Consider the following 19,561-nt stretch of genomic DNA (forward strand, 5'->3'; position numbering starts at 1 on the left):
GAAAATATAAATGTGTTGGAAACTTCTCTAACTGGTTACACTGAAACAAGAAGTAGAACCACATATTTAAATGAGTTGTTGATAGCATACAGTTATGAAAAAAATCATACTTTTATAATATTAGCGGTATATGTCTGATTAAAATTGACAAGAAGTCTTTCTCACCAGAGATATGTGATTTAAAAAAACCCATATTCCTATTGAATCATAAACATTCTTTTGCAACTAATGCGTGGTTGGTTACTTTAGTTGAGGACAGAGAGTACTAGTAGTTTTGTTTCATACTGAAGTTTTTTTCTTTTTCTTTTAGACAAACCAGGCTGCCTGCTTGCAGATGATATCACTAACAGTGTGAGTCAGGGCAAGCCTGAGCCGCATCTGTGAATCATTGCTTCTGACTCCTAGGAAGTTCTGTGGACCTGATCCCCTCTAACAATAAACTGTCTTCGTACCAGGTTCCTCTAGGGACACTTTTTTAGCTGCACTCTTAGCTGAAGCCTCGCTGCAGGTTACAGCTACCTGTAGTTTGTTCTTACTTACAGGGGTAAGGAGTCCAACAGACAGGCAGAGATCACTGTGTATCTGGTGTTGATCCCTGACACAAAGAGTGAGGATTGAATCAAGCAGCATTTTTGCGTGCCAGGCCCATGCCTAGCAGTGCCTGTTCTCCAGCGCATTTCAAAGCCTTTGTACCACTTCACCTGCCCAAATCAGGGCAGAGCCTCTGTTTCAGGAGCCCCCTGTCTTCTTTCAGGCTGGGGAGAGCCTGTACTGCCCGTGCAACTGAATTACTAAGGCATGTTCTTCTGTGTGCTAGTTTGGCATGTTATAAAAGGTATCTGTGATCTGTAATCATAGTTTCTGTGCTTGTTTAATCATTGCAGAACAATAATTCTGCTTACCCTCCTTTGCCTTTCATCCTCCCCCATCCCACCTTGCCAAAAGCATGTGATGTTCCTGAGCTTGCTATAACCTTTCAGTCCTTTTCTGTAGCTGGAACATTTCTGTGAACAGGCTTTCCCTCCTGTCAAGCTATGCAGGTAATGTATCTGGAAGAAGAGAATAGCAACTTGTCAAACATGCATGTAGTCACAGTAATGGCAGTTTCTGTGGGCTGGGCTACACTAATTTGTAAATAACACAACATTAAACAGTTTAAACAACTTCAAACTGCACAGCCTGGTTCTTCAGGATCACCACTGATTTAACCATGTATTTGCTGCTGGCTGAAGCGCTTGCTTCCATTAAATTGCTTCATCTAATTAAAGAGGTTTTTAACTCTTGGTACTCTTCATGAGACTAAAGTCTGAAGGCTCCTCAGACAACGGACATCACTGTGGCAACTGGTTATGTTCCTCCTCAACTACACAATCTGTAAATCTGGAGATGTTTTTGTGGATACCTGGTGGAGCATCTAGCCAGAAACTAGTATGGACTGGGCTTATGGGACAAGCAAACCGAACACAAGTTTTTCAAAATGAACATAAAACTCATTTTCTGTTGAGCTTCAGATACTCAAATAAGGAAGGAGAAGCATCGAGTGTTCAGGGTGGGGCAGAGGCCAATAATAAAACTCCTGCCACCCTGTTTACCTTCAGGGGAATGTGAGTGGACAGGAAAACTTGACCACCTACCAGCAGTTCTGAACCACAGAGCTCATTGCTTCCAGCTGAGGCCTGTGTCAGTAGCAGAGCACCCTTGTGTTTGTGGGCTCCCCGACCCTGCCAGCAGCTCACTCAAAGTTCAAGCTGACAGTACTTCTTGGCAAAGCTGGTATGCTAAAATGACTGGTTTTCTTTTTTACCTACCCTGAAAATCCCATCCTCCCACATAATTACCTGTATTTGTTGAGAAAAATTGCAGTGGAGAAAAGGCTTGTTAGTCTATGGGATAAGAGGGGATAAAACAGGTCTCACAATCCTCGTTCCTTTTGTATGCGCTGGAAGGCTCTTGGCAGAAAGATAGCTGGATTTCCAGTGCAGCAGGGAGCCACACTGGCTTCTGTTGAAATAACTGGGCAGATGATACAGGAGGTTATGCAATAAAACCTGTATGTTACTTTAAAGTGGCTGGTTTTTTCATCATTGCTGTAGGACCATTTATTAGGTAAATAATTAGTCTTTGCAGATAAGAAGTAAGATACGCTATACATTGGAGAGATTTATGAGAGCTAAAAGGTAACAGATGCATATATTGGCAGCTGTTTACAGTCTAATTTGTGTGTTTCTTTTAATTCCTGAATTTTATTTCAAAAGCTTCAGACAATGCAGAATTAGAATATGGTGGCTGAAAGCAAAGCAACTTGGAAATGTATTTGAAAAGCCTGCATACGATATCCATTCTTTTCATAAGGAATATTTCCTTTATGACCTCCTCCTGCTTTGTATTTAACATTTCAAAGAACTTTGGGGGACTGTCTGTAGGCTGTGTCTTCATGAAGCCAGTAGCCAAGGATTTAAAGTATTGTGATTGCTGGCCTGAAGCTGAAAACTGCAGGCAGTTTTAATCTCAGGGTGTAGGGGGGTGGCTGTTTAAACCCAACCTTTTGTGTTCAGATTAGGAGTGCAGAAGGATAGACTTAAGGGGTGTTAGTGAGAGTTTTTTCATTGGCAGCTCAGTAATAGCATCAGGCTTTGGAAATACTTTTTTCCAATTCTTTGTTATTTCAGTAATTACTATGTGGTGGGTAGAAATCCATAGGGTTTGTGGGTTTTTTAAGCACCATGGTAATGACACAGGGATGTGGGCAATAAAAAGAAGTAGTTGTTTTTATAACTTTTTACTCCTCGGATGACTGAGGGCACTTAAATGCCTTCTTGGATAGCCTATCATTGTTTCAGTCCTCGATGTCTGTGTTTATTTTGTCTTGGTTCCATCAGCTGGGATAAGAGTGAGATCCATCTTTGGAGAGGAAGGAAGAAATAATCGATTCGATACTAGCATTATGCTCTGACAAATCTGAAATCTGCCAGGTCTGAAGGCAGATTGCCTGATCTACCCTACACCGGTTGGGAGACGGAAGGGTTACCAAACATCTCCCCCATCAAGGAAAACATCAAAGGCAAGTTGCTGAGCACTTGCCTATGGAGTTAGAACCTAAGAAATGTTAGTCCTGAATATTTGTTGATTCCTGGAATAGCAAGGGGTAAAGAGCACTATAAATTTTTATCTATGGAAACACAGTGACTCCTTGCAAGAGTTTCTGAGATGAGCACCATACCTAATATGATTTACCACAGTTGGCTTGTGAAGGTATTGAGTTCAGCTCAATAGTGATCAGTATTAATGAAGACTTTCTAGCTCTTCATTTTGTACATGATTCTTTCAAATAGAATTCTAATTCTAGGAACTTTCACTTTCATGTAAATTGTCTCACTTAAGATGTTTGCTTCTTTTGAAAAAGATCTTTTTAGATTTCCAGAAATATTAAGTATAAGTGGTTCTCTATGCCTTAGAAAAAAAATCACTATAATGTGAAAAGCATTTTGAAAAAAAACTTATCCTATGCCAGTGCCATTCACTTGCTTTAAAGGATGTAAGTGAGGAGCATGATTTTTCAGATCTAGAGAGGAGATTGTTTTATTTTTCTAATTTGATTTTAGTTTTCTTAATTTCACTATTTCAATGGGGCTATTGCAGTTATATTCCTTTGTAATAAGGGATGTTTTTCCTTCATTACATCTACATGTTTCACTTGTTCTCAGCTTTGACTCTGGTAGGAAAGTTGTGGGTTGAAAAATTCACACCAGAGACTGCTCTTATATCCAGTGTGACACTCAAGTGCTATGTTAGAAGTATTTTGCTAAGGTGAGGCTTTGGGTGCTGCTCCCTTCTGCTTAGCTCAACAGAGGAGTTAAAGATCTCACAGTGACCTTCAGAAAATCTGGGAGGTAACAGCCCTCTGCTGGATTTAAGGCCCTCTTTGTATTTAAAAACAAATTAAATAATAGCAAAGCAACTGACAGTCACCCAGTAATATAGAAGGATATATAGAAAAAAGTAGTAGAGCTCCCTGTGGTTGATACATTTACTTTATCAGATTGCACCAGATGTCACTTAGTAAGACAAAATTATTTTGGACTAGTCCCCAGCTGAAGAATTTAACTTTCTTACGAAGTGATAGGAAAAGTTTGAGACCCAGTGCTATACAATGTTTTTTCTTGTTCTTCTACTAGAATGCAAAAATCTCTGCACTCAGGAGAAATGCTCAGAACTGCTTCTACAGAGACGCAAGTGCAAGTGGTGTCTGCATAAACCTTAATCTGACCAGGGCAATGGGAAATTGTCTCTGGGTGCACACAGGTGGGTAATGTCAGAGCTTCCAAAGACAAGCGGAGGGTGGCAACAAGCTGCATTAACCAGGAGGAGGCAGGGTAGCTGTTCTAGGAGTGGTGGAGTCTTTGTTCTGACGGGTGCTGCTGCGGCATCAGAAGAGAGCAGAGAAGCTGTGGGGTCGCGCTGGAAACCAATGGCTAAAGAGCACTCCCTTCATGGGAACAGACTGACCCTGCGACACTGCAGGCTGGCCCAGAGAACAGGGACTCTGATGGTTTTGCATTGATTTTCCAGGAGCCTTTCGGTCAGGCGTGTCAGTCACTTAATTTCTGTCCACGTTTATGACTCGTTTTTTCCTGCCCAAATACTAGTATATGCCAAGGAGACAGCCTCTGAATCTGAGACTATAATAAAATATCCAAGAAGTTATTGGATTACTTTTCTGTGAGGTGATGAATTGGCACTTTTTCAGTCTTGGGTTTGTCTCTCTCTTGCATTCTCTTCAAACTTATGGGTGGGAACCATGCATTTTCACTATTTTGAAAGCCTGTTTAATATAGGGCAGAGCTGAATGCACATATGGAAGTAAATTCATGACGAGAGATTGTTTACAAAGGGTGGAGTAGCCTATTTTCAGGCCTCCCAACTTTTCTAAGGTTTTTAAGATCCCTGCCTGTTATACATGCTATATATATATACATCTATAAAATATACTCACTATATTGCACAGCTGTATAAGCAAGAATTTGGAGAGGGAGCTTAGTATTGGGTTGTTCAGCAAATGCTCCGTGGAGTTCTAGCAGCTGCTGGGATTTAGTTCCCTTGGTATGCTGCTTTGGTTGTTAGGACTGCCCATCAAATATGTTCATTGTCCCATTTGCAAACATGCCTGCTGTGCTTTGTTCAGTTTTGTGTATGGTGAGTAATTCTCCTAGACAAGGATTTAGAATTTAAAACTAATATACTGATAAATAGCAGCCATGCAACATGCAAAACAGTACCCACCTGCCATAGCCAAGGGCTTTCTTTTCTTTCTCAAGGGATTTTCACTCTGAAGGTACCTACCTGACATGCAGAATCTGCTGCATGGTTGTGTTGCTGTACCCAAGAGCTTCACCAGAGCCTGCTCATGTTTGGTGCCGTCTTTCCAATGTCCTGAGGTGTTACATGAGTATAAAGCAGAAATAGAGGCTCTATGGAAGAGTGAGAAGAGACTGAGGTGTGTGAATTAGTTTTTAAAAACACAGTCTGTAATGGATTTTACTGCTGGTGGGATCTGCACTGGCTACTTACTTCCGCTCTCTATTTTTTCAACTCTCAAAGCAGAAGGATAGGGTGTCTTTCTAACTTACAGTACAGCTGCCCCCCATATATCAGTACGTTACTTAAATACCAGGGTACTAATGATATGTGACACCAGCGGAAAACAAGAAGGTTGAGGCCAACATTTTTGGCACATCTTTAACTACTATATCCATTGGAAGAACAGCCAGTGAATGAACTAAGCTACTGTAACTCCACTTCTCCAAGTTTTTGAATTCTATTATATGTGAGAGGTTTAATAAATGCTTGACTGTGTGAAAATTTGTGTAGGAGTCATAGCTTGCCTTCCTCTCCAGTTTGTTTTGTATAGTGAGGAGTTACAAGCCCAGCTTCCATCCGTTTTAACTAATCACTTTGAGTCAGGGTTAACAGGAGAGGAAAACCATCAAGGTGAAGGCTGTGTCCTACGGCCTGTGTGTGCGCCCTTTGGTACGCTGGTACGTTTTCAGGCAGTCTTGGGTACCCAGATTTAAAACCCTTCTGCATCAATTGTCTTCTGTGCAGAGGAAGCACAAGTGCAATCAGAAGGTCTGGCATGGAAGAAAAAAAACAACAGGGGAGTCTTTCTTCTCATAACGGAGGCAGGTTTTTCTTAAAAGTCATGCAAGTTAAAATAAATACCACAGCGCATAATCCAGCACATAGAAAAATGAATCGGTGAGCTACAGCATGTGTGCAGCAGCAGTACTGCATTCCTGTCATCACACATTCCCAAAGCATAACAGTGAGAGAAATATGATCTGAAACTGGTTTAAGAGGTGCAGTAATTAAGCCAGGATTACTACCATGGCATAACACAACCTGATAGCGTTCTGGAGTTAGACTGAAGACTTGCTTGTGATAAGCTCTGAAATGTATTCCTTTTTTACACTGGGAAGTTTTTTCACTTACACCTTTGCCCTTGGGATTTTTTCTTTCAATTTTTGGTGGATTTTCTCAAATGCTCCCTCCGAGGAAAGAGGGCTGTCTGAGCAAGCCCAGTTTTTCCCTTGCCAATAAATCCATCAAGAGAGGCTGCCTTATTTTGTGATCTGGACCACAAGCATAGATCACAAGTCCTTGGCTCCTCTTGCATATTTGAGTAACAACAAGTACTAGTGAGAGGTGACAAATTAATAGTGTTAGTGTCAGAAGACTCAGGGCTGCTGTGAAAAAGGATGTGCTGCATCATGAGTTTTCTGGTTTGTTCTTGCTAGTGTACCTGATTATAAAGACCTGGAAGGTAAACTAGTGCTTCCTACAGCCAAGGACCATTGCAGCCTGTTGCCAGACCTCCTTAACCAGTAAGGGATTGCAAAAAAACATATATTTTAGAGTCTGAGTCCTGCACATTTGTTAATACAAAGGCATAGGAATTCGCTCATGAAAATGGTGAGTTTATGCAGTGGACAATTTTCTCCCTTCACAGATCTATTAATATTAGAAACGCAGGTAATGTATTTTCTTAGGAAGGCCCTGCATCTAATAAAACCATATATTGCCAAGGCCTGTGATGTTATACGTGAGTTTGGTGTTTTTCCCAAGTTCTTAATTAAATTTTTTCCACCTCTTCTTGCACTCAGTTTTCCTTCTGCAGCCTCTGCTTTATTGCTTTTCAACTGCTTGTACTACAGGCTTTTTTTACTTCTTTATTTTCCATTTATTCCTTTCTGCTCTCTCACTTTCATAGGCCCTGCATTTCCTTCCCAGCATCTTGCAGCATCCTATCTCCATCTTTCAAAAAGTTGCAGACTTTGATGTTTTTTTTTCATAGGCTACAAGAATGGCCCTCTGCTCCCCACTTTACCCACCTGCTGGTGACTATGGCCTTTGTTCGGGCAAAACCTCCCATGTGTCCCAGTAATACCAACGCTATTTGTCGTCTTCGATTCTAAAGCTGGGGACCAGGAAAGGACCCTTACCATAGAGTGAAGCCACAAGGCTTTGTGCCAAGCACTCGGCATCTTGACAGTGTTGGCTGGTTCTTCTTGTGGTGTTGGATGCCTGTTAGACACCAACTCGGCTCACAGTAATAAACAAAAGCTGTTTGAATTTCCTCCTGCGAGGCAGCGAGGTGACTGTGTGCAACAGGCAAGGTAGTGACAGGGTAAGGAAGAAGCCAGGCATTGAACACAGATCTTGAGAGACGATGGTTTTAGAGGTGTAGCTTGTCTTGGTGAAGAGGGGGATTGCTTTTCTCCTTGCGTGTCCTATTATTTTGCCATTTTTATTTCGGTGTTTGGCTTACATGCTTATTTCATTTGAAAACCTCACGCAGTCCGTCCCCAAGCCAGGCAAGCTGAGGCGGTAACACCAGCCCACCCTGCTACTGAAGCCTGCTGCTCTCCTCCAGAGACACTTGTTTGTCATGGGGAGGGAAAACGTAGCCCTGGCTGAAACTTGAAATACCACATTACATGAGAGCAATTACTGTATATGCACAGGGGCACAAGTACGCATGCACACACACATGCAGGGAAAAAAATAGACAGATCACATACATATATATAAAAATATATATATTTAAAACCAGACACCATATTGTATCTTGCTATGTAATTATTCTTTTTCAACTGAGGAAAAATAAACCTATGAAATGGAAGCCAGGACCCTTGAGTTTTAACAGTGTATTTGCAACTGATTTCCCATGCTCTTCTGGGACAGTTATGTCCTTTTCTTTTTGTCATTTTCCATCAAGAAAATGGTGATGGACCTGCTTAACAACTAATAAGTGAGCATTTATGGAGATCAAATGCAACAAATATCCACAGTAATATTTGTTTTTTTCACTTTTTAAAATATAACACAGAGGTTTTCAGAAGCTAACATTTTGAAATGCTTCTCCAAAAGCCTTCAGGCTGCCTATGAACTTGGACTGAAGTAAGGTTGTGATTAAAAGCTTGAACACATAAGAATCCTTTGCAATGTCTTAAAATGTACCTAAGCCTCTTTTTATAAAACTCATAATTAAATCAGTGCCTTTGAAATGTCTACAGATATGTTGCCAATTCCTGATAAAGACCTGTTGGGCCAAGAGGGAGGCAGAATGGCTATTTTTGGTTTAGTTCAGACTTTTTTTCCAAGTTTTGTACAGTCTCTTCATCCAAATCTCACCTCTCCCTCTAGTAATTCAAGAAAGAGATGGTGTCTGTCGGACTTTAAATACCAAGTGATAAAAAAAAATGCTTATATGATCCTGAACAAAAAGCTTCTGAATCAATGCTTTCTCTTAGCTTAAAAAAAACAGCTGGAGATTAATTAAAAAAAAAAAAAAGGCAAAAGAACTTTGAAACCTTTTTCTTCTTCATCACTGATAACAAGTGATCAGATTCTAATCAGTTCAGTTCCTGCTTGGAAGAAGTATTTTCCCTTATTCCTAGCAAGCTCCATCGGACTATTTTCACACTTCTGTTTAGAATTAGGCAAAACTTTACTAGTGTGTCACAGGCAGGCAAAAAATATTTGTAAGTTAAAGCAGAATTCCCCAGTGGTTTTAGGTAAAGAAAAATGGTCCTCCCCACCCCTGTTGGAACTGTCAGATTAAATAGCCTATTTTAGTTTATTTCAAACCATGCCTCTAAGTGTGCTGTACTATTGTTCACCAATCAGGACAGCCATTTGTACCTGAGAATTCTTCTTTCTCTACCCTGTTCTAACATTGCTATATGAATCCAGACATTTATTTTCCTTTATTTGAAAAAAAAAAAAAAAAAAAGCTAAGAATAAAATAGTGTTCTGTGTTTGTTTGTTTGGGGTTTTTTGTTTGTTTTGTTTTTTTAATAGCCCTCAATTTTAGCTTTCAGTTCATATGAAGAAAATTATTTTATTTCAGTTTGGCTACCAAAGCAAAAAATCAATTACACTCACAGTTCTAGCTCGTTTTCCAAAGAAAACAGCCAAAACTTAAACTTGGTCTTTAATTATGTATTTGATTCATCCCAGTAACAATACTTGACTTCAAACAATGCAAGAGCAGGAGGAAACTTGCTCTGAATTCCTCTCTTCAAAGGGAAAAACTCTTTCAGATACCATGTCAGACAACTTTCAGCTTAAACAAAAAGAGATAACTGTGAGAAGACTAAATGCAAGGAGTTTTAGCTGACCACAGGAATAACATCTCATTACTGAGAGGAGGTCCCCAAAATTGCTTTTAAACAAATATTCCCACATTTGGGAAGGGAAAACTGACTTTTCTAGATGGATTGCTTATTTGTCTTCCGCTTCCTGCCCATTTTAACATGAAAAAAACTTCTCATAGTTATAGGAGTGAATTATTATTCACTCAAAATTATCACATAATGAAATTCAACTTATTACTTGTGCTCAAAACTATAAACCAGTGTGACTCCTACAATCAGTAAGTAGAAGATACCATGTATTAATCATATGTACTGTATTACTCTCATGACAATTCCTGCAAGTGTACAATTAAGTCGATTAAAACTACTTGAAAGCCTTCTGCGCGCTGTCACCGCTTCATTAGTGCACAGCAAATTGCTCGAAAAGAATTAGGATATTTGCGCTTTATCTGACAGTTGCAGAGCTATCCCCTGGTTTTTGGTTTGATATCTATTAGACTAGCTCTGAAACTAGACTCAAATATTTTTAGTTTGGAATAATTATGCAGAAAGCCAGTGTAAGGATCACCGTGGTCTTGTTTGTTCCCCCCTTCACCCCCCGTTCCACTTTGTTGTGTCTTTCTACTTCTTGACCTCATTTTTCCTCCTCATTGCTTATTCCTATTTGTCTCTTGTCTCAGATTATGCCTCTTGTTCTCATGTCTTTTTTAATGGAACAGATTGATATCTAGGGCTGTGTCTAGACTAGGAGAAAGGCTGAGTTTAGTTCAGCCGTAGGTTGAAGTTAGCTGGCCAGCTATATTCAGCCACTTCTTGACAACTGGAAATGCTCGGCCATGGTTCATTTATCTTTCAGATGATGGAATGAGAGTTTGTGCTCTTGGCTAGAATTTAATTTTCTTTTATATCTGGTAAAACAGCTACGTTTTTTAGGTACGACTTAGGTAGTGCTAACCAATCTATCCCAACCTCAGCCTTTGATGAGAAAAGCTGAACGATTCTAGAAGTTCTTCTTACAGTTTTTCTGGTCTGAGGGTGAAAACATGCTCTATTATAAGCTTTGCGTAGGTTGATGAGTAAATTGCTATATGAGTAAGTTGCACGATGGAAAACATCTTACATTTTTATTAGTGGAGCTCTAGGCCATTGCTTTTGCTCATGTAACTTTTTCCCTTTGCTACTGGAACACAAAGTATCAATAGAAACGAGTTCTTCCTGATAGCTGTTCAGACTGTTGGAAGGAGATGAGGCTGAATGAGAAAAGACCCCATAGTATTTAATTTTCAACATTCTTGCTGGGTTTCATTCACGTAATTTCTAACTGTGTGAAAGGGATGGCTGCAAATGAAACCCTGAATGATTCTTTGGTGTATGTTGTGCCCGCAGTAGCAGAGGTAGGTGAGATGAGGTGTGCACCGAAGTGATTTACCCAAAGCTGCACAGCAAGGCAGCAAAGGGAAAATGTTGCAAGGTCCATTGGCTTTTGGTGTTCAATACATTCACCGATGGTCAAAAACTCTCACTGACAAAATTACAGTTTTCTGATTTTCCAGGCTATTAGAAATATGGCACAACCCACTGTAAGAAAGGTTAAATAATTAGAAAAAGTGTAAATATAAGTAATTTATCAGCAACATTTTCAAATCCCTGCATTGCAGTGGCAGCTTGGCCCCGTTCACGATGGCGCCCTGGGCACAGACACCACTGGGGTGAGAGGGTGGGCGACCTCCTTCCTGCTGGCACAGCGAGTGGGCCGAGTGTCCTGGAGACCCTCACTGGGCGCGTTGGCGTGACAGGCTGGGCCCTCCTGGGGAGAGCCCGAAGCGGCAGCTCTTCAGGAGTCAAGGGGCAAAGAAGGCACCACTGAGAGACAGCGTGTGGGTGAACCCCGCCGGCTCCGTGCAGGAGCGCCCCGGGGTACAAATCTCCTCCGGCCCTTTCCTTCGCTGTACCCATTGCCCCGGGGCAGGAGCGGGTCCCGAGGCGGCCGGCAGCGCAGGCCCGGCGGGCGCTGCCGCTATGGCGGCCTTGCCCCTCTCCTCCTTCCCGCCGCTCGGGGCGGTGCGCGCCGCTGCCCCCTCCCATTGGCTGCCGCGGGCGGCGCCCGGAGCCGGGCGGTGCGGGGTGTCTGTGTCTGTGTGTCCGGCGCTCCGCTCCGTCCCCCCGGCACGGCCCCGGCGCTCCCCCGCGAGAGCCGCCGGCGGAAGGAAGGACGGAAAGGAGGCGGAGTGGGTGCGGACGGGAGGGGGCCGGGCCCCCGCGGTGCGCGGGGCTTTGTACGCGGGTGCCTGCGAGCTGGTCCGAGCCCCGGCCGGCGCCGCACAGGGCAGCGCGGAGCCCGGCGGGATCCGCAGGCCGCGCCGGGACTAGCATGAGCCCAGGCGGCGCCCGGCGCTCCAGCAGCAGCTGGGCAGAGGGGCGGTGCGGCCAGCGGCCTCCCGGCGGCCTCATTCCCCGCGCCGGCCGCCCCTAGCTCCGAGCCGGCAGCGGTCGAGCCCCGGGGACAGGCGGGCGGGAGTCGGGGTCCGCCATGGCGAGGGCTGCCGGGAGCCGCAGGCCGCTGCCGGCCGCCCGGGCGCCGCGGGCCTGAGGGGGGCGGCGGGAGGGCCGCAGCTGCTTCGGCCGGTCCCGCGGCCGGGAGAGGCGCCTGCGGGCCCTCCCTCCTTCTCCTCCCCTCCTCATCTGCCTCCTCCCCCTCCCGCTGCTCCTCCCGCCGCGTCGGGAGCTGCCGCTGCCTCCCCAGCGCCGGGCGCGCCGCGGTCGGGGTCGCAGCCGGCGGCCGCGGGGTTTTCCTCGTTTGTTTGGGCCTTTTGTGTGGCGGCTCACAGTTGGCTAAGCACGGCCGGGCTCAATCGGGCCATTGTTCGGAACCCCCGAGCTCCCACGCTGCACATCTCTCGTCCCCATTCCCCTCCTCCGCCACCCCCCCTTTCCCTTTTTTTGCCTGAGAAGCCACATAAGGTGCCTTTCCTCCACGCGAATCTGGGAGCCGTAAGCCGGACCGATTGCAAATGAAGTGTAATGCATTGTGGGACGTGTGTAAAATTGGATCATTCGAGGGGAAAAAAAAAAAAAAAGGAAGGGACCTGCGGCTGGCGCCCTAGAAGAGGTAGCGGCGAGATGCGCGCAGGTTGAGCCCCGGCGGTACCTGCGCTAGGCTGATGCCAGGCAGCGCGCATCCAGCGAGCCGCAAGGCCTGACCCATGCTGCGGCGGGAGGATTAGGCTCGGGCATCCTCAGGATGAAGAAGACGCGGAGTACGACCTTGCGGCGGGCCTGGCCTAGCTCCGACTTCTCCGACCGGGCCTCAGACCGCATGAGGTCCCGCAGCGAGAAGGACTACCGGCTGCACAAACACTTCCCACCGGCTTTTATTTCCCAGGCGTCACGGGGATACATGACATCAGGTTTGTAACATAATTTGTGGGTGCGAGAGAGCTTTATTGCAAGGCTGTTACGGGATGGCTGTGTGGCTCTGGGAAGGCTGTGCCGGTGGGTACGGAGGGGAGCCTGTGACCAGGAGCGCAAGTTGTTATGAATAATGCAAAAAAAAAAAAAAAAATAGCATACATCCACCATTTTGTACCTCTGCAAGATTCACAGCAGGGCCCTCACAATATGGTGTTTAAAATCTATTAGTCGAGTGAAATAAAAGCACGAGAGGAACGTTTGCATCTCTGTGTCGTGGAAGGGCAGATAAAATGACTGGCTGCACGGAGCATGGAGCCCTTTGCTCCTTTTGTGCGTAAAAGCATGTGCCGAATATTTACTGCCACCCCAGACATGCCCCTTTTAATGCAGTTCATTCTAGTTAACACATTGGGTTTTCATGTTTTTCCATTTTTGTAAGGAAAAGGATCACCTGTGATTACAAATGCTCTCGCTTTGTTACAGGCTCTCCGTGTTTCAGCTGCATGTTTCTGCAATGGCAAAGCATGCTTTGGTGAAAATGAGTGTAAACACATTTGCATTCCTGATTTGAGGTGTAGAAAGAAACTAGACCTGGGAGGGGGGGGGAACACACACATGCATGTATATTTGTCTGTCACTTGCTTTTAAGGGAGGCCATAGGGAAATAATGGACACTGCACCAACATGTTTGTGCACGGGAAAGAGCGCAAACAAAACAAAAAACAGCGCAGGGAAAGGCAGGCATTGGGGAGAGGCTTGGCCTATGACGGAGTGCTGGTGTGATTTCGGAAAGCCTCGGTACTGTTAATGGAAGCTGCTCAATCCTGAAATGCATCTTCATGGCCTTGGAATTCAGACATTTCATAAACACCCGAAAGAAGACTTGCGAAAATGCTGATGGGGAGGGGGCCGGGGGGCAGAAAATCCTGGAAACCTCCTTTGTTGTTCTGCTGCCTGCTTATTGTGATGATTTGACATAACGTTTCATTACTAGGATGGCAAATTCCAATTTATCATGAAGGCATGTTTTCCCTCTGAGGCTTAATTTAGGTTGAGTAGGTAGACTCCTTTAAAAGAGAAAAAGAGGGAGAAAATGAAGGTATTTATTATACATTACTGAAAACGTTTCCAGCCCTGTGTCGTCCCCCCCCCCTCCCCATTTCTACTGCAAAGGTTGAGCCAAAGATTGTGGTTTTCAGTTGTGTGCTTACTTTCCTATCTCTGGCCTTAATAAACATATCCCTTCAGTCAGGATTGGTTTCTCATGTTTTAAAAATGTCTTGTGACTGTTCTTTCTCTAACGCTTGAGTGCGAGGGAAATGACATGCATTTTATTGAAAAATCTGCCTGTATAAGAATATTGTGCTGTTTTGGCAATAGCTGCTCTGATTTTTCCCTTTTCTGGGAAGCCACATATTGAGAGGAAATGACAAGGATAATTTATGCTCGAACAGCTGAAGAAGAGGAGAATGGTGGTGGTGGTGGAGGAGTTGTTTGGTTTTGTTGGTGCTGCAGGACCTGAAAGCAGCTGGAAAGCCAAATCTGTCTGTACTGAGAAGATTTTTGTTGTTCTGCATGAACATCCTGATATTCCCACTGTAAAATAAGCTCTGTCAGTTCTGTTGAAGTTGGTACTTTATGGCCTTTCTTTCAGTGTGGAAGCCCGTATTTAAAAGAGTAGGAGCTCACGTGAATGTTTTGTGCCAACTGGTGTGGGTTTTTTTGCTTGTTTTTAATTCTTCAGGGAAGCAGTCTGGCTCTGTAAAAGCTTTGTCTTGGCAAGACTGGTACAATCCAACCAGGCACCCAAACACCAGTGGTCTGTAGAATCAGATGTATCACCCTGCATTTTGGGCAGATACCTGTGTCATCCATGGATGGGTGGGGGGCAATAGATTTGTAATCTGCCATAGATTTTTTAAAAATAATCTCCAGACCTCCAGAATACTGTGGTTATGAATACACAGTGCATTGATTTCAACTGCAATAAGTGAGGATGAAGGGCAAATGTCACATTTAGTTTGAGTAATTTGCTTAAGTTGTTGGAGGGAGAATACACTGAAAATTAAAATCAGCAAGTGTTTTTGTTTTGTTAGCAGGCTTTTAGCTGGAAACGCAATTGTTCTCTCTTGATGGATAGTTTCCACATTCATTTATTTTTAAAGGATCCTTGTCCACTGCCTTTCCAAATATTAGTTTTGGGAGAAATAGCTACTGTATTAAACACTTCTCACTATTTGAAGGAAACTCTCTTCCTCCCAGGAAATCTATAGGAAGTCTTCTGGCATGAAAGTTGTGGGGATCAGGAGTACAAATACATTCTTTGTCACGCAGAATGCTGTAGAGAAGAAAGTGTCCTGAAACACATGGGCTTTTCAGAGGGCTGCATTCTGTTTATCCAACCATTTAACCTCATCACCATTAGCATTGTTGTGGTTCTCTTTTAATTAAATGCTGCTTTGTTTGGGGTGAGGGTGGAGGGTGGGAAAGAAACCTTGGGGTTTTGCCTCAATTACTCTCCTTAGGGAAATATGAAAAAGCAGACAGTCAAACACCCTTCAGTAAGATGCTAAAAGGCTTGAAACTTTAATATTTGAGCATAGCTGAATGGGATCTGGAGAATCGTATATACGTACGTTTCTTTCAGCAAACAGAAATACTGAGGAATGGTGTTGCAGTGAATGCCGTGATGGGAAAATACAGTCTCTAAGCAGAACCCTGTTTATAATGGAAACCTCTAGCAAACCTTATGCTAGAGTGGTGAAGCACACACGATTTTTAAGCAGCCTTTTCAGTAAAACTGTGTAAGGAGTAGTTTGAAATTTGCTTGATTAGAAGCAGCATCGGTGGCTGGAAGTCGCATTTTCAATACTTGGGAACAAACTGCCCATAATTGTAGAAAATTGATGCAGATGTAATTCACCCGAAATTTAAAGGTTTTTTGACAGATGATGGGAGATGGGAGTAAGGAAAAAAATAAAGCAGGGAATTTAGAAAATCACACATTTTTACTGCTGAATAATCTCTTGATACATGCTATTAAATCGGCTGTACTCCAGGGTTTCTTTAGGCCTCCTAGCAACCACTAGGTTCAAAGGCCATGCAAGGAGTTCATTGTTCATGCGGAATATTAATTTCCCAGTGGAGGACTGACTTGGAGAAAAAACACTGAAAAAGAAAACTACAACAATGTAGAGCTTTGACCTTGCATGAAAAGAGATGTTGAAAAGTTCGAATCCAATAAAATTCATACATGTTACTGAAAAAGGGGAAATAAACTTGAAGTTTTTGATAGATTGCTGCTTAATTGAAGGCAAAATAAAGCAATAGTATGAAACGGTCAAGCAGAATAAAACTTACTGAAACTTAGGAGAGCTCCAAAATGTCACACTAAATAATATGTATAGCTTTTGAAATGTTGGAAGCTTCTTGCTTTTTTCCTTTTTTCCCTCCTAAATAACAAAGGCATATCCTGGATTTTGTTTTAGTGGAGAGAGGAACTGCACCCTGTGGTTGACCCAGGTGTTAAATGTTACCAGAACTAAGTAGTGTTCTGGAAAGAAATATTTTTTTTTTGCAGGCTTTCTTGAGCTATTTTAGTTGAAGATCTTGGTGTTGGAGGTAATGTGCCAATTTGAAATGGGGGTAGGGTAGGGTAACAGTCTAGCACACACAGCATAAAGGAATGTCTGAAGAGCTTTCTACAATGGTAAAAAACTAATTCCAGAGCATGCTTATTTGAAGGTTACTTTCTGAAAAGTTTGCAATTACTTTATTGCTCTTTGCTATAAAATTTCCTTGTAGAGGTTTCAGTGCTCCAAAGTTGAATGGTAAAGTTCACTCTCGGTGTTGCCCTACTGTTACTGGAGTTCAATTACCAAGTTGAAGGATAAGAGAGAGAAGTATCTAGCACTGCTATCCAACTGATGGTATCTGTGTGCAAATTCAAATTTTTAGGAAGGAAAGATATCCTTCTTCTCTCTTTCAAGGATGTTTGATGGAAGGTCTAGGACTGCCTCTTCAGCCTCCTTGAATGGTAAGAAGGATCTTGGGAGTCATTTGAGCAAATTTGAGAGTCCTGAATATTTTACTATTTTTTTAAAATTATTTTTTAAGCTTGAACCTCTAAGTCTAATAAAGATTAATATTTGGAGATAACCATGCATGATCTGAAGAACGCAGTTTAACGTAATTGAGAAATGTCAGATACATGGAAAGCCTTGAAGGTGGTTCAGTTCTCTTGTCCCTTAGTTCAGTAATCTAAAGGAATGTGTTCTAGCTTGAAAGTAGCTGTTTTGTAATTAATATTTAATGGAATAATCAGTATTGCATCACCTCCTTTTTCTCTCGGTGTGGTATTAAGAAACACCTTCCAGTTCATCTGTTTATCAGTAACGTGATCTCTTTGCCTTCCTGAATTGTGAGTAGTTTCAGATTGTCTTAGACCAGAGCCATTAATGGGACAGTAAAAACTGAGAGTGTAGGTGTTGGTGCAGGGCTGGCTTGGCCCCTGCTCGGTCTGATTTGCTTCAGCCTGTGCTGACCTGGTGCACCCCAAGCAGGTCACTCCATTCCATTCCTTCAGGGGCTCTGCTTGCTCTATGGCCTGGGAAGTTGCTCCTGGGCTTGCTGTGCCTTCCAGTCCCTTTTGGCCTCTGGGGCATCCACGCACCTTGGCAGAGAAATAGCATAGCAGCTTTCAATGCATCCTATTCTGGGGAGAGAGTCTAAATGTGCTCTGTCTTCAGACCACAAACTTGGTCCAACTTTGTGGAACAGTCATGTTTGCACCATTGATAGCTCATTTTGATTTCCCCGTGGTTTCTTGCCTAAAAGAATATCAAAGACAGTCTTCTCTCTTCTTCCTCTGTAGAACCCCGGTTTTCACTCCTGCAGTTACCTGTGCAGTATTAATTCCAATGCTGGCATACAGCTCTGCCCATACCTGTCTGTACACCACTGTCTGCACACCTGGTGCTTTCCTACCAAATACCATGATGTTTTCTGCACATCTGTAACTCTTCTAAACCAAGCTGTGGACAGTGTTGTGCATAGTAGTTATGCATTCAGCTGACCAAACTGGGTTTGAGCATCTGTTGTTCTTTGATCCAGAGCAGCTTTTTTTCTGAAGTAAAATCAAAGAGGGATGAATATAAGAACGAAGCAGAAGTTTGTGTGTCTCTTACCTGGACCTGTCTGAGTTTATGTCTCGCTTAAAAGCACTCATTCCTACAGGGCTAATCTTCAGGTTATTTTTCCTGCCCAGCCTCTGTCGCTGGTTGCGTTTAAAGTTCTCATGTTCTCTCTGCTGGTTCGCCGGGCTCCTTGACCGGGTCGGGGTACACAGGGGTGCTGCAGGATCAGAGCACCAAAGGGTGTCATCTCGTTGGCGTTTGCACGAGCTGTCAGTCTGAGTCTGAATACATTTCTAGGTGTGTTTTGCAGTAGTCCTGCTTGTGACTGAAGTAATTTGTTATATGCGTGCTAGACATCATAATAGCCTGCTGAAGATAGAAGCAGCTCCTCTTTCAAGAACAGACAAGGCTTCAGAACACAGTACTAATTCATCACAAATAGCTCCCAGTCTTTCACAGGTGTAGAAGTTACACTCTGTCTTTGTTGGCAACATTTGATAAACCTGAAGGGTGTTGAGTATCTTACTGTTTTGGAATTGAATAGCAGCCACATCTTTGCAAAATGCATTACTTGTTGGAGGAAGCTGAAATGTGAGGACTTTAGATCACCTTGGTTTAGCCCAGTGACCTGTTCAGTTGTAAGAAACAATAAGCCTTCATTTGTTTGTTGAGAGTTAATCCCAGAGTAAACCACCATCTTTGTAATGTTCTTTGCACATTTTAAAGAGGTATAAGTACAATTACGTATGAAGTCATATAAGTAGGTATGAAGACTTCCACACCGTGGAAGTCTTCCAAAAATTGGGGGTTTCTTCTCAGTGTTGTGGGGAGCTTCTTTAGTGTGATTCTGTGTCATAAGCAGTAGCACGTTGTAGAATGTCTATGTGAACAGCGTTAAAACCAAATCCACATCCTGTCACCTAAACTCTGGGCCCTGATTCAAATAAAGCAGTGTTGGAAAAAAATTCAGATACAACTCCTCTTGGCTCCTCCTGAAAGTGCTCTTATCTGGTTGGAAGAGGCCAGACAGTATTAAAGCCGTGATCAAAAATTGTCAGCTAATTCAGAACTTGTGTAAGAATTGCTAAGTCATACAATAATAATTGTAGGCTTTTTTTCCTAGAAAAGCATGATACATTACATTATTTTAAACAATAAAGCTACCATTAAATTGTCAAAACTGGCTATTGGATGTTTTTGGTGGAGTTGATGTAAACCTGAGCCTAGAAATAATGGTTTCCCTTCGTAAGAAGTATCTAATGAATACTTCATGCAATTCCATCTAACTATTGGGTTTAATTTGCACCAGAAAAAGGAAAAGAACCATTCAAACTGATACCTGAATGTCTGAACTTAACC

At 43.1% G+C, this 19,561-nt stretch overlaps 1 protein-coding gene across 1 annotated transcript in view; it reads left to right on the forward strand.

Annotated features, from left to right (window-relative positions):
- Window positions 1–11,836: 11,836 nt before the first annotated feature.
- STOX2 (storkhead box 2) overlaps window positions 11,837–19,561 on the forward strand; it is a 74,404-nt gene continuing 66,679 nt past the window's right edge. Inside the window, exon 1 of the mRNA XM_082050271.1 lies at window positions 11,837–13,063. Within this exon, the coding sequence (XP_081906397.1) occupies window positions 12,898–13,063 (166 nt within the window). The 5' untranslated portion in view covers window positions 11,837–12,897. The remainder of the gene's footprint in view (window positions 13,064–19,561) is intronic.

Source organism: Streptopelia decaocto (assembly GCF_964273445.1).
Source record: "Streptopelia decaocto genome assembly, chromosome: 4".
Taxonomy (NCBI): Eukaryota; Metazoa; Chordata; class Aves; order Columbiformes; family Columbidae; genus Streptopelia; species Streptopelia decaocto.